At 35.1% G+C, this 15,519-nt stretch overlaps 1 protein-coding gene across 2 annotated transcripts; it reads right to left on the bottom strand.

The window, feature by feature from the left end:
- Positions 1-3,187: 3,187 nt before the first annotated feature.
- LOC105131184 (pumilio homolog 1-like) lies at positions 3,188-10,923 on the bottom strand. Of its 2 annotated transcripts, XM_011034149.1 has the most exons (10): positions 9,826-9,903; positions 8,933-9,165; positions 7,018-8,408; positions 6,787-6,928; positions 6,515-6,622; positions 5,987-6,199; positions 5,764-5,874; positions 4,815-5,009; positions 4,294-4,468; positions 3,188-3,647 (listed from the first exon to the last, which is right to left on the bottom strand). In XM_011034149.1, exons 3-10 carry the CDS (start codon positions 8,400-8,402, stop codon positions 3,604-3,606), a joined length of 2,373 nt encoding a protein of 790 aa, XP_011032451.1. In that variant the 5' UTR covers positions 8,403-8,408; positions 8,933-9,165; positions 9,826-9,903; the 3' UTR covers positions 3,188-3,603. The 2 variants fall into 2 exon arrangements, with proteins under 2 accessions (XP_011032451.1, XP_011032372.1); XM_011034070.1 differs by lacking the exon at positions 8,933-9,165 and having other exon boundaries at positions 9,826-10,923.
- Between the last annotated feature and the right edge of the window lie 4,596 nt (positions 10,924-15,519).

Here is a 15,519-nt window from a genome sequence, read left to right as displayed (position 1 = left end):
GCTTAGGCTAGTAATTGGGCCAAGTTGAGTTAGACCCAACCCAAAAATATATATGCATGCATTAAAAATAAATTTATTTTATTGGTTTATTCACTAACACTAGAGTCAGTAATAAAAATACTTATTTAAATTTATTTTATTCTTAGCCACGTAATATTTACCAAGCTAAAGTTGGAAGTATTCGTAGTTGAATATTCACTGACGATAGAATCAGAAATATTATAAGCAAACTATCATAGCATACGTCAACAAACTTTTAGTAATATAAAACAAAACTAGCAATGCAGTTTGCCATAGACAGGATATTTAAGGAGTGATAATATCTTTTTTTTTATGTAACTGATCTCATACTATAAAATTTTTATTGACCAATTAAGTTTGCTAGGTGTCAACTCCTTAAATAAGATATTTTCTTTTATTAAATAACTAGATGTTTATTTTTAAGCCTGCTGTGATGTTGGGTGCTACATAAACAACTGCAAGGGCAGCATATGGTTGGAATCCCTGGAAATGCAGGTCATATGACTCCTAGGGAAGGCGGCTTCCATCTCTTCGGAGGAGAACAAGCAGTCATTCAACTCCCTGACCAGTGGTCGGACAGAACATGGCCGAGAAAAGGATGCTGTTTTGATGAGGACACTGGGAGGGGGTCATGCAAGACAGGAGACTGAGCTGGTCTTCTACGTTTTACAACGTAGAGGCATTGGTGGTGTCCCTCCAGCAACTTAGTGGAAATGACACTCGGGACTTCAAAATCTGCCTTGCATTACTATGATGAGAGTTTGGTTGATGGATTTAATGTCCCAGTTTCTATGATGCCTGTTGGTGGTGGTGTAGCGTGTGGAATTGCCGCCTGTGAGACAGACTTGAATTTTTGTTGCCCTTCTACATTGGTTGTAAAGCAGCAAGGGAAGGTGGTTGGTTGCAAGATTATATGTTTGGCTACAAAAATTGTGTACGGGGGAGTATGCAAATCCAAAAAGTTGCAAGCCTACTATATCTGGTCATCTTTTCAAGGTAATTTGTCCCAAGGCCTATAGCTTTGCCCTTGATGATGCTTTAGGGCTTAAGACTTGCAAGGCTTCTCGGTGTGTCGTCACCTTTTGTCCTCCTAATTAAAGCACAGGAATCCATTGGAGGGGAAGCATTAATTATGTATCTTGATCCGTCACTGTTTACTTGATTTCTAGTTACGAATGTTGATTACAAGTTTGCTTAACAAGAAAACAAGGTGTGAATCAACCACATGATTGGGATTGATCTACTGATGTAATTTCGGTGTCCCTTTCTATTTCCTCTGCCTCAGCGTTTTTCAGGATGTTTTTTTTTTTAGATTAACGTGGGTATCCGGACCAGTTTGCGCGCACCACGACTAATCTCACGGGCCCTGAAGTTAACAACCATGCAAGTCTCCAGTAGTCATCATATAAGCAACTAAGAACTCGAACCTGAGACCATCATATGTTTCCCAGGACGTTCTTCATTTTACATGGTGGTACATATATCAGTTAGTTTTCAAAAATCAGTCTCGGGTCAGATGTCATGGGATCGGCTATCAAAATCCAGAATATTTGATGATCAACCATCACGTTGTCTTAATACTTCCCTCCTCCTCCACCTCCTCCTCCACCACCACCACCACTACCAAGAATTCCCATCACCGTCCTTTCAAATCATTCATTATCGAGTCTGAGAACAAAAACCATCCCCCCTCCAATGTTTTCTCTCTCTCTAAAGTTCATCTTCAGCACAAGAATTCAATCATTCCAACTGGAAAGTCTTTAGCACACCTCGAATGCTTGTCACTTCATCAAGATAGATTTGGTAAAGATAAACAAAACCAAAATAATCACACACCAATTGTCCTTTAAAAAATTTTTGAATTTCAATCTAACCGAAATAATGGAAGGATGAATTCTGTCGTAAATTTTAAAAGTTGAAGCTTCAACGGCCTTTTTTAACGTCGCATGATCCATGTGATTATATCATTGGGTCACGAGGATGGGCCAACATGACTTACTCGTTGAACGACACATATAGCAACATAAGAACTTTTTCTTTTTAGAATTGAAGAGCCGGGAGGCGCATCTTTGCTTCTTCTTCTTTTTTTTTCTTTTTTTTTTGTTTATGCTAGTTTTTTTGTTTTATTGGTCCAAGTCCAAATTTAAAAAAAAAAAAGAAAATCTAATTTACATTTACACAATTTTTGTTTTTTCACATGATAAATATTAGTTAAATTTTACATCCATTGAGATTAAGAGAGATATTTAAAAATATAATAATGGTTAATTTTTAAAGTATTTTTTGCTCGGAAATATATTAAAATAATTTTTTATTTTAAAATTTTTATTTTTTTGATATCAACGTATCAATACAATCCAAAATTACTATTAAAAATTAATTTTAAACAAAAAAAATTTAATGAAAGCAAGTTTAAACTTAATGTTAAACATCTTGTAAGTCTTCTTAAACAATCTTAAAAACATAACTCTCACATGAGCTAGTTTGATGAGTTTGATGCATTTTGAATAAATGTCATTTAAACCCAAAAATTCAAGTAAGAAAATATACATCTTCAACCATATGAAGTTATATACATCCATGTAGTTTGAAATGCAAGCCATGCACTAAAGAGAAAAGGAGAGAAAAAATTAGAATTTGCTCTATAAATTTACAAGTACTATCTATAGTATGGGATGTCTCAACATTCTCCTATGATGCATGTTCAATTTCTTGATTTTTCAGATTCAAATTTAGAGTCAGCACCTTAAATTTATTGGATGCTGATATAAAAGTGCGCCTTTAAGATAAATTGAAATAAGAAGTAAGATTTCTTTAGATAAGAACTTACACCTTATTTAGAATTGAAATCCAACCATGATTTCGAAGAAAAATAAAAATTTAAAACTTAACTTTAAATTAATTTTTTTAAATATTTTGAATTATTTTAACATGTTCACATCAAATATAATTTTTAATAAATATATATATATATATATATATATATTATTTTAATACATTTTAAAAAATACTTTAAAACATAATCTTCACTATCATTAAAATACCCTTTCTCTAACGAGTTAAAAGCTCATTAGAGGTAACAGGAGTGACATGATTGAACAAGGTGTAAGCGTATAAAAACAAGACAACTCATTCGAAAATCATTCGTGTACCAAGCAAGCAGACATCCATGATTAGTTGGGGTAATATTTTAAAATAAGAAAGATAAAACAATCCCATGCATCAGGAAAATTCCGTACTCCTAAACACAAAAGCTGTTTCCGCCTGGTAACATTTTTGTACAGTCACGATCATAAATTAATTACTTCCCTCCTCCCTTTTTACATACTTAAAAACTTGTACAGTAACTCTTTATCTTCTCTGCAAGGACTCCGCATGCTCACCATCTCAGCCCCAGCTAACCTGATTCCAGGTATATCCTCATACTAAACATGTACAGTTTTTAATGCAACAGATGGTTCTTATTTTCATGAAGCTCCAATCTATCCAACAAATAGACAGAGCCCTTACTAGATGTGAAAAGAAATAACAAAGAGAGAGGCGTTCAATACAATCCTCAGTTAGCTGTACAACGCTAGCCATCTATGCAGTGGCTGGATTCAGAGTAAGGAAGCTAATTCTCCTCTCTGCAAACAAAACAAAGAAGAGAGGACTTGTTAGAGTCATTTCCGCACAAGAAATGCAATAAAATGCAACATTAATCTTCCAAGCCTGAAAATCTTGTGTGGGTAGCATCAGTAAGAGGAAATACAGAATATTAGACAAGGAAATTTATAACATGAGCCCCTCATGTCATGTAAAGAAGAAAAGGGAAAAGTTGGATACCGAAGAACTCAGATCATTTGAAGATATTCCGAAAGCATTCTCTCTTCAATTTAGTGTAAGAAAATGCATTAATATCAAAAGCTTCCTAATTAGTGTATGAGGCATGCCTATGGAATCCAGGCACTTGTGTGGGGAAAGCTTGCTTTTGGCGAACCTCAAAAAATCTAATATTTACCTGCGTGATTTAAGTACAACACATAATAGAGTTTTCACTGATTACAGAAACAACAAAACATTGACATGAAACATCATTAATCTTCCCACTCTTCTTGCTCATTGAACACCAGGAAATGCTCATCCAAACACTAATGTCCTTAATCAATGAGTGGGAAAAAAAAAATCAATGAACCAAAAGTTTGCAGCATTTACAGATGTTTTTCCTTTAGCGTAAAATCAGTTACAGGAGAACCACATGTAAAAAAGCAGGAAAGGGGAGTCTCTGCTTACCTCCAGCTGCAACAAGTTTCTCTACACGCAGAACTATATGTTTCCCATAAGTATACTTCTTCAGAGCATTTAAGTGAACTTTTATTCGATTGAGTATCAGTCCAAGTTGCTGGTCATCACAAGTTTCCAGCACTTTCTGTACAACATAATTTGCAAACTGATCTTTCATCATGGCCTGCATATAACAAGAAACAGGAATCAAAACAGGGAATCAAAGACTACAGAGACATCGATACATGAAGATCGCCATTTCAAAACAAATTGCCAAATAAAGTCCCACCAGAATCATATTATATTAGCTAAAGCAGAAGAATGTGCAAATATGAATAGAATTAAAACTTACAATGTGGAGAACAAAACCTAATCATCTTACTAATTAGAAAAATAGGAGCAAGTAAAAACACACAAGACAAAGTTAGAGAATGCAATATGGTAATAAGCAAATACATAAGCAGAAACTTTAAATGCTTCTTTGCAAGTTTAGTTATGAAGGGAGTACAGTTCACAGACAAGTCCCAAACCTGTAGAGGCTCATTCTCATCAGTGGTGCCAAGCATCTCATCCACCAGGGCCTGACGTTCTGCAGGAGTGCCAAAAGTTAAGCATTTCTCTATTACATTGGAGGCAAACTTCTGCTGGCTCATTTGAACTATCTGCCCAGTTAATTTCTTAATTATTGCTGAACGCTCATGTGGTTTCCCATGCTCCAGGACATGCTGCAATATTATTTGAAAGTAACTAGGACAGGTAAGTTTAAAAGTAAAATGGAACCAAATGCAAATGGAACCCAATATGCATTTAGATAGATAGAGAGCGAGAGAGAGAGAGAGATTGCAGTTATTATAATAATCTGCAGAACAGGTTGGTGGACATGAGTTATGTATGCCTGTAACAAGGGAAAGACAGACATTAGCAGCAACTAATGGCCAAATGATTCAGGCGCTTATGGTATGGCAGCAATTGAACTTCATGCTAAACTTCACATGTGATGTTATTGGTTAGAAATCCCACAAATTTAGGCAGGTATAAGAGGGTTGGTCCATTATGTTCATTTAACAGGTACAACAAGGTAAGTTTCCACAAAAAATATGACGACTAAATGTTTTCTTGTCAACTGAACAAACTTGAGTTCACAATGGTGAAGAGATCAAACATAATGTTCTTTCATGGAACTATACACAAGTTATCTAGCATTGCTCAATCATATAATTAAGGGTGGATACCAGATTACTGCCAGCTTGAAATTAAATATCTCAGCCAGCAGAAAATGCCATAAAGTAGTGATACTTCCACCTAGGAGCTGGGGCTGTACCCAATATGTCAGATATCAGCACTTTTTTGACACATGGCAGATGCTTGACAAGCATGTTCAGAACATGAAAATTACACACTTGCCCCCACACGCTATCCCTAGATCAGTATCCATGGTTAATTAATGTACTTTAAAAGGGCATTCATTTATGAACAAACCTGTACAACATAATTTCCATATTGGTCTTGTGCCAACATGCAAACAGATTGCAAAATCTCATCCATCATTATACGCTGGGTTTTGGTGTCATGGCAGTGCTCCAGCACTCTCTGTCACATAAAATTCACAACTATGTATAGTAACAGTTGGACCTCCAAAATATATTCACAATAGACAAGCATACAAAGACATTCATAGCAATTAAAAACAGAGCTTACATACCTGTATCACACGGCACCCATATGGATGAGTGGAAAGTGTCACAACTTGATCATAAAATGTAGAAACAATAAACTGTATGGCATCTTCAGGTACACATTCAATACACTTCTGAATGACATGGTTTCCATTCTGATCACGTACACATCGCAAGATATGACCATCAAGCTCTGTGACCATTTTAGTCTGCTGGTCCAGTTCAACCACTTCTATAGCCTTGTTATTAAGATCATGGTGCATCGAACCCAAGATGTTAGGTTTAAAGCAAAGTCAGACACATCATTCCATATTTAATCAAACATCAGTGCACAAGTAATAGAAAAAAAAGGGCTTCAGTAAGACAAGAAGAAAAGTGATTTGGTCATGTCTTCAACTTAGCTTACGGCAAATACTAAACAGACAGCCTTATGCAAGCACAAGGCATCACTGCAGATTATAGACGTGATGTGAAAGAAGATAACCTATCTACAGAATATTTAAGATGCCTTCAGAAATAGTACAGGTACCATAAGCAAGGTAATTGAAGTGTACCTTTTGGATAACACGACAGCCATACATTTGTAGGCTAAGGGTCAGCACATGGCCAGTTAGCTGATCAGCCAGTTCTCTTATTTGGGATGCAGAACCATGCTCAAAAAACTGAAGACAGACAGGAAAATTTCTATTTGTAACTCATTTTTTTCCTTCTTATAGGAGAGGGAGTGTGATGAGACTTCAGCACATGATAAGCATAAAAGGACATGGCAGTAACAAAGGCATGTCAAACACAGCATAAGAAATCAAGTTTTGGGAAGAGAAAATACCTTCTGAATCACATAATTACCAAAAACGTCAGTCATTAGTGAAAGGGCTTGGGGCATAATTTCATCAAAAACCATGTTATTCTCTTCTGCCGTGGCAGTCTCAAGCTTCTGTTGAATAAATCGGCTACCATACTGATCAGCGCTGTGCATTGAAGTTGTGCAAATAAATAAGTAAATTTCAGAGGCCTAAACTACAAAGATAGAAAAGTTCAATCAGGCTGCGATGTATACCTGAACTCAACAACATGACCAGCAATTTCTGACAGTTCAAAACATTTAGTTTTATTGCTTTTGAACTCATCCAGCAAAGAGGAAGGAAAACTTTCATCCAGGTTACTACCAGCTTCTGAATGCCATGATCCCATGACACCCCCAGACAGATTCCTCATCCCAGGAGAAAAACGCATATTCCGTTCACTGTGCCTCACAGGACCACCAGATCCAGTAAGCAAATTTGGAAGAACAGGCCCCCCTAATGGGCTTCCAGAATAGGACATGCCAAGACCAAATCCTGTGTTTCCATAGTAATTATGGTTCAAGCTACCAGATTTGCCAAGGTATGGAACACCATACTGTGACTTTTGAGATGACAGCAATGTCTCTAATTGAAGCTTTTGGAGGAGATCATATGCATTACCAGCATACTCCCTGTCCAGCATGGGGTCATTGAGAGCTGCAAGCTGGGCAGCTGCATACTCATCTGATCTCAAGTACTGAAGATATAATGGATCCACAAGGGGCACACCTGCAGTTTGATTCCCAAATCTACTAAGATTTTGCAATTCTGCTGCGGAAGCCATTAAGTTTGGCCCTATTGCACCTAGTGCTTGAGAATCCAACCCACTTCCAGCCATTGCAGCAGCAGCAGCATTTCCAAACAAAGGTGGCAGACTCCCATTCGCAAGAGCACTTCCTATCATGGACAGCGATGAAGGATTCACAGGATACCCACTGAAGCCATAGTTAGCATATGGGGAATTCATGTTATCTGCATTCTGGTGATTAGAAGGAGAGCCTCCTCGACCACTCAGAGTCAGAGTTGAGGGTAATTTAAGGTTTGAGGTAGCAGATGACTTGTTTAAATATGATTGTTGCTTGACATAGTTTTGATCACCTTGCAAATTGAACAGGTTATGGCGATCATCAATTTCATGTTGGGTTCGTGACTGTGAGTGGTTCTCTTCATCAACTAAACCATTTGTTGACATCTTCAACCCAGACAATGCAGCTACAAGCTCAGAATCATTGAAGCTTGTTGAGATGCCATTAAATGAGTGTGAACCGCTCACATCTCTTTTATCCATGGAATTGGTCCTACCTCCTCCAATGGGTGGAATGCGAGGGCTAGGAGCCCTCGCTACAAGCTGAGGGTCAGGGGTGGTGCTTCGAGACAACGTGGCACCTAAAGCAGAAGCATAGGTATGAGAAGCTGATGCACCAATGTTTTGAACTGCAGACATGCCCTGCTTGTTTGAACTGGAGCGTAGAGCATCAAGGGATGCCAAATCACCATGCAGCTGACTAAACTGAGCTTCAGAAGTTTCTATATCATCATTGAATGCATTGCGGCTAGCAGGACGTGAAGGGTGCCTTGAGATGGGGTTTGCATGACCCATATCATTCTGTATTGCAAAATTAAACAATTAATCTATCATCAAAAAAGCAAGTGAAAGACAAGATATCCGGTAAAATTTTGAGCAAATACAATAAATCAAGAATAACAGGAATGGAAAAGGGAGAAGCTCTTCCAAAAAGAGATTAGTTTGCTTAAAATGAGTCAATCTCCAAAAACCATCATCTGCAGATTGCATCAAATATCTGCACAAATCAAAAATATCAGGGAAGAATCTGGTGGTTGATTATAGATATTTTTCAACAATGAAGCCTTCTGTTTCGTTAGGCTTGCCATAGAAATCATGTATGCTTGAACATACAATAACAAATGCTCACAAGACATTTGTGCATGATTCATGCAACATCCATAGGGGCTACAAAAGACAATAGTGAACACGTCTGCTCTAGATACATGCATTTTCAGCACTACAAGTGATCTCAAAGCAAACAATTAGAAATATAAAACAAATAAAAGAAGCACAAGGATCAAATAACGGGTTCTCATTCTCAGATCAACATCAAACTAGATTACCCTAACTTTCCCTTTCTGGAAATAGACAAGTTATCATGGGGAGAGACCTCTGTCCCTCTCCAGTGCCACAACTCACTTCTCAACACATCGGAAGATTGCCATTTAAAAAACAATATCAGCAACAACACAACATGTTCTTATTTCCAAGGATAATGACAGGCGCATCTTTTAAAAAGCAATATGTAGTTGTCAAAGAAACAAAGCAAGAGAAGCCAAGCTGGGAGGAGCCACAGCTGCCGTTGAGGAGAAACAAATGAGCATTAAAAAACAGAAAATTAGATGAATTAACTCTAAAAAAAAAAAAAACATGATACTTGACCGAGGTGGTAAAAGAGGATTAAGCATAAAGAATTCGCAATACCTTACCAAAAGAAAATGGATTTAACAAAACGGAATGAAGAATAGAGATCCATGTATTTGAATCCAACTAGCTTGGGAATAAGACTTCAGAGTTGAATTGTTCTAGTCTTGCAATAAATTCTCACAAAGAAAATAACATACAAAATGGAAATTAAAAATATGAAGAACGTTGTATACCAGTGAGCCACATACAAACATGTATAAACACCTACAAAGATTGGTATTGTATAATCATGTCAAGTAGTTATAAGAAGAATTGGAGTTTTCATATCATCAATAGTTATACAGATACAATAAACAGAGACCAAAAAGCATAAGGTGGTTAGATTAGCAATCAAGAATTTTGAATTGCTCTAATGAGTTGACTTTAGGCAACAAAGATCCACATAAAAGAATGATAGCGTCAAAAATATTGCACCCAATACAGCATAACATCTTTATCAGATAATGGAAAAGTACCATTCCAACAATCAATCGTCCAAATACCAACACAAACCGAAACAAAAAAAAAAAAAAAAGTTTTCAGGCTTTACCTGAATGATCTCTGCAATGCTCTTTTGCCTACTTCCCAGCCCCAATCCCGGCAACCCAATAAGCCCATCTCCTCCCCACTCCACTCCATTCTCATTCCCATTCTCCTCCATTCCTCCTCCAAACCCTGGCTGCACTGCAAAAAGTGACCTATGCCCTTCATTTTCGCCGCCTCTACTTCCCCTCCTATCCCCAACCACAGAATTAGAACCACCACCACTTCCATGTAATCTCTGTGCAAATCTCCAATCCTCCTTTGACAATAATGGAGGAGGCAATCTTGGATTCAAGTTCACATTCGAATAATAATAATTAACATAAGCTGGGTCAGACCTCAGCACCTCTTCACTCAAAAAACCACCTCTGTTGCTATTTTTGATACCAGGAATCCCTGTACCATCAAATAAGCCTCCAATAGAACTTAAAGAACCTTCTACTGTAGGCGGGGCTGAACCACTTCGATAAATATTGAGTTCTTTCTCTATTTCACTTGTTGCCCCTTGTTGCAACCTTTGCTCTCTAATTAGCTTGCTCAAATCCTCGTTTTTCAGCATTGATCGCTTTGAGATATCAGGCAAAACCTTTGAATATGTGTCAGTGATCATTAGGTACAGGTGTAAGAATTAAAACTTAGAATTCAATTTTAGCTAAAAAGTGATAAAAAAAAAAAAAACTGAGTTTTGTTGAATAGGCTCAGATAAGTAGGTTTTGTTGATCAAAACCAAGAACCCACGTGACCTCAAAATTAAAACCTAAAGAAAAAGATAAACGAAAACCCAAGTTTTGATTTCGTGTTAGAGTGTGGATTTGAGGTAAAGATTGGAACTTTTGGATATAAATACCGAGATCAGAGTGAGAGTGGCAGGTGGTCAATGAAGACGGTGGCTTCAGCCATGTCTCTTTTTCTTTTTTTTGAGAGATTTGAGAGTAGAGTGAAGTGAAGAGAAGGGTGGGTGACGAGCACTAACGGTGGACAGATCTAAGCCATTGGATTTGTCAATTAAAGGCAAGGATGGATTCTTCCAAGATTTGTTCTAACAATGAGAGTCTTTAGGGTTTTATTTGAGATGATTTTATGCCCGATTACTGATTTTTGTTTTTTCTTTTTATATTTCTGTCCGGTATCTTGAGTTTGTTTGGTAATAACAACAATAAAAGTCACGTTTGTTTTCTAATGTTGATAAGGTCGTCCTGGGCTCCTAACCCTCCTTTCCCCTCTATCTTAGGTGTTAGAGCCTCCCAGCTATCTATCTGTTCGAATTAGCAAAACATGGTGTGGGATTAGTTTAACGGTTCAGATGAACAGCGACCCGGTTGGTATTTTTTTTAGTCGTTTAATAACATTTTTATCTCTTAACTCGGGTGGTCATCACATGTATCTCAATCAAAGTGTATTGTTTTCATGTGAGTGTTCTATTTTTATCAATTGTATTTTTTTAAAATATTTTTTATTTAAAAATATATTAAAATATTGTTTTTAATTTTTAAAAATAATATATCAAAATTATTTATCAAGTTAATATTTGTTCGTGTGGCTTTTTTTTTTTAACCTCAGACCTCTAATATAATATTCCAGTGTTCATCAATCTGGCCCTGAATGTAATTAAGGCTGGACAACGGGGAAAGAATTGTGTCCTCCAGATTGAATTTGATGTTAAATGCTTCTGTTTAGACTGCGGACGGATAAGACTAATTTGCCCTTCGTGACAAATTTTAGCACGAAATTGTAGTGAATTTCCCTGGCCTTTTTTTTTTTAATAAAAAACAAGTGAAATGGATAAGATTTTATTATGATTTTATATTAAGAAAAATCGTTGTCCAGAACATACTTGGGCATGTTTTGATACATTGGATTAAAGCAACTATAAAGAGAAAATGGTCATTAATAATAGAATGATTGAGGAATGACATCTGTAGTAAAAACTTGACTTAAGACGTGGAGGTATCGGGCTCAAGCCCACTATCTTGATGGCTTATCCAACTAATTCTTGCGAGTCACCGAATCTTTTTCTACAAAATAAGGACAGGATGGACTTTTGCGTGATTTGACCCAAAACAATCCAGATTTGTCAAACTAGGAATAGTTGTTGGGACCCAGGGACACTTAGATGTCAAATAAAAAAAATTCAAAAAAATAAAATTATATTTTTAAAGAAATTTCAATACACCATGATAATAGCTCAGGTAAGGTAGATAGCAGTATTTGTTTTTATATTTTAAAAAATTTAATTTTTTAATTTAAATTAATATTTTTAAATCATTTTAATGTATTAATATTAAAATTATATATATTATTTTGAGATATTATTAAAAAAACTATTTTAAAAATCAATCAATCTCACTCACAAACAAAACAACACCGACCTCCGCCTATGTGGCGCGTCGCTAATGCACAGGTGGCACGCGGCATTTGTCTATACGATGTTTGAGGGCAACTGGTGGGTCCCGTTGCACATTACTTTTGCTTTTTCATGTTCCTAAGATCCTTTTTTATGACCGGAACTTGACACGTTGAAATGCCCGTGATGGCCGCACGAAGATTTTTATTTTTTAGAAAATTTGTTTACTAGCAAATATATATATATATATATATATATATATATGCAGAGCCTTTTCGCTTGCAGTTAGAGAATTCTTAAAAATAAATCACTCCTTCGGCTTATTAAGAAAAACAGGAGAAGGGATTGATTGATTTTATTAAAAATAAATCACTTCAACCATATAGGTGGTGGCCAAGTAGTAAAGACTTGGGATCAAGGGGTTTGTTCCCTCTATGATCTCAGATTCGAGTCCTTGGTTGCTCATATGATGGCCACTAGAGGCTTACATGGTCGTTAACTTCAAAACCCGTGGGATTAGTCGTGGTGCGCGTAAGCTGGCCCGGACACCCACGTTAATCTAAAAAAGAAAAACAGGAGAAAGTGTGCATTCTTTTTCTAGCACTATACTAGTCGTTGCAAATTAAAATATTTTTTATTTAAAAATATATTAAAATAATTTTTTTAATTTTAAAATATTATTTTTGATATCAGCATATTAAAAAAATTAAAAAATACATAAAAAATTAATTTTAAACAAAAATATTTTAATTTTTTTAAGATAATAATCACTGGTTGATCTCCGATGATGTGCAATGAGACAGAGTAAAACAAATCTGCATAAAAAAAATAAAATACAAGTCCTGTTAACATTGTTTTTATTGTAAACAATTTAACAGAAAACTAAAAACTTTACAATTGCATTTAAGAAAGAAAAACATGCTAGTTTATAATAATAAATTTTTTGATTTAAATTAATAATTGAATAGAGAAATTAGAATAAATAAACATATTAAGTTATTTAATCTTATGTTGCCCTCATGAAGTCTTTTTTATATGGTTATGTGACAATAACTTTTTTTACTGTAAAATAAATAATTTAAACTTTATTGAAAAAAAACTATATTTTTTTGTAATGAGTTCTTAATTTGATAAAAAAAACAAAAAAGAATTATAATAAATATAGACCATGGACTTCAATGTTATTCTTTTTAATTGCTGAAATGTAGCTAGCAAATAACATATTCTTTTATTTGTTTTCTTTCCAGCAAGATCCCCTCTTCTCGCCTACCATGTGAACTATAAAATCAATAAAATGATTTTTTAAACTAAATTATTTTTTTGTGAAAATTTTAGATTGAACACATTGTTTAACTTGTTTTTTTTTTATCCCAATTCTCTTTCTTTGAATTTTATTTTTATATTATAAATCTCACTAATAACTCATTAAATTGATTGTAAAAAGATTCAATGGGGGAAGAAAATACCAAAACTTTATTTAATTATGTCAAATCAAAAATCAATTAAAAGTCAAATTTGCTTTGTTATATCACAAAAATTTCATATTAAACCAACAGAATAAAGCACTAACAATTAGATTGAAATGAAAAACAAGTTAAGTAACAACAAAAATCAAATGCAAAAAAAAAAAGAAAAGGATTTGATTGAAAAAAATTAGTAAAATTATTTTAGATTTTGCCAAATTAAATATCAACCGAGCTATTGATTTATTTATCAATACTATAAAAATCTTGTATTAAATAAATCAAAATAAATTATAAAATTTAATTTTAAACTCACTAATATAAAAATACCAAATAAAAAAAGTAATTGCGCGGCTTACTGTACAACAGTGTTTCTACCCAAGCTTTTATAGGTAAATTAATAATAATCGATAATGTTTAATCTGTTCTCTGCGAGTGACAAGCGTGCTTTCTCTGAAAACAGATTTGTAATCAAACGCTCGAAGGTTGGATAAAAAAAAAATGTTCAATTTATATGGCCAGACAGGCCCCTCGTCGTTAAAAGATGCTTACCACGCGATAGTAAAAAAAAGTGAGCTGATGTTGCAAGCACTGTCTGCCCGGGGAGAAATACGTGTTTCATCGCCCGCCAATAGACTCCTTGCACATTTCTTCATCTGTTAATAAATTCTTACTGGCAAAACTTCACATGAATTTCAATCGGATAATCAATGCCAGTGGGAGGATGCTAGCTGCATAGATCGGCCATGGAAGATCTGGAATCTTTATACTGGAGCTAAAGAGTCATTGTCTGGCACAGTAATGTGTTGAAACCCCTCTTCTTTCTATCCCTTTTCTTTGATTTTAAATTCAAGAAGATATCAGCACAAAATGACTGCTTGATCCAAGTTTAGAATCACTGCACGGAAACAAACTCTGTTTTCAAAGGATCGAATGCATTCCGATAAATTTATTCTTACTCGTCGTGTTCAAATAACAATAAGAAGATTGGTAATCTGATTTAAAGCATCGAGTTCAATATTAAAGATCCGAAACTGGAATGACAATGAATTAAACTTTCAATGGACAAATCCAAAACTTTTAGGCATGACCATCCATTTTGTAACCTCTTTTATCCATTAGATACAAACTAAAATGAAGACCAGAATGTTATTTTCAAAAAGAAGTGCATCAAGAAATCTCATTCGAGGACTTATTTGTAGAAAATGTTAAACAGGAAGACCAGAATAACTTTTTTCAATCATTACAATGACCAAGATGGGTGTTAGTAATCACCTCTATCTTTCTTTTTTTATATTATTATTAACATGATTATTCGGTCAAATTATATGTATTTTTATTAATTCTATAAATTTTAAAATTAATAATCATATAAATTTATAATTTATATAACTTAATCAGTTAAATTATACTCTTAACCATTATAATCGCCCATATCTCTCGACTTGACATGCGATGATTACTGCCTATATCTTGACGATAAAAATGCAAAGAAGCTCTTTACAGTGGAACGCAGCCCGCCCAACCAAAGGGACTCGATGTGCCTTCGATATGTTTATTACCTTGAACGACAAAAGCATCCATGGACCGCGCAATCCGCTAGCATTATTTATGGTGGTTACGTCAGCCTTTGCTCTATCGGGTAATGGATAAAAATGATTTTGCAGGCACGTGAGGCAGTTCAGGTATTAAAATTATAGGTTCAGAGGATCACGTGACCTGTCAGTTGGGGTGGAATTAGAAGTCTTGATCTGTAAGGGCTAAATTAGAGAAACAATTGTAGATGAGTCAGAATTTTAATTGTTTTTATTTTTAAGGATAAAGGTCTAATTTACTGAAGAAAGGGACCGAAATTTTTTTTCTTGCAGGTCCCTGCCACTGCTCGTCAGTCCCT

The sequence above is a fragment of the Populus euphratica genome, unplaced genomic scaffold (assembly GCF_000495115.2).
Source record: "Populus euphratica unplaced genomic scaffold, PopEup_1.0 scaffold1.1, whole genome shotgun sequence".
Lineage (NCBI taxonomy): Eukaryota > Viridiplantae > Streptophyta > Magnoliopsida > Malpighiales > Salicaceae > Populus > Populus euphratica.
Note: the sequence above shows the minus strand (reverse complement) of the source record. Positions and strands in the feature narration are given on the sequence as shown.

Excerpts from the sequence above, each read along its gene's own strand:
- LOC105131184 (XM_011034070.1), bottom strand. The coding sequence starts at position 10,428 with ATGATCACTGACACATATTCAAAGGTTTTGCCTGATATCTCAAAGCGA. Across the intron at positions 6,623-6,786 it reads GTAATTATGTGATTCAGAAG|TTTTTTGAGCATGGTTCTGC; the intron begins GTATTTTCTCTT and ends GTCTGTCTTCAG. Across the intron at positions 5,875-5,986 it reads ATGGGTGCCGTGTGATACAG|AGAGTGCTGGAGCACTGCCA; the intron begins GTATGTAAGCTC and ends TTTATGTGACAG.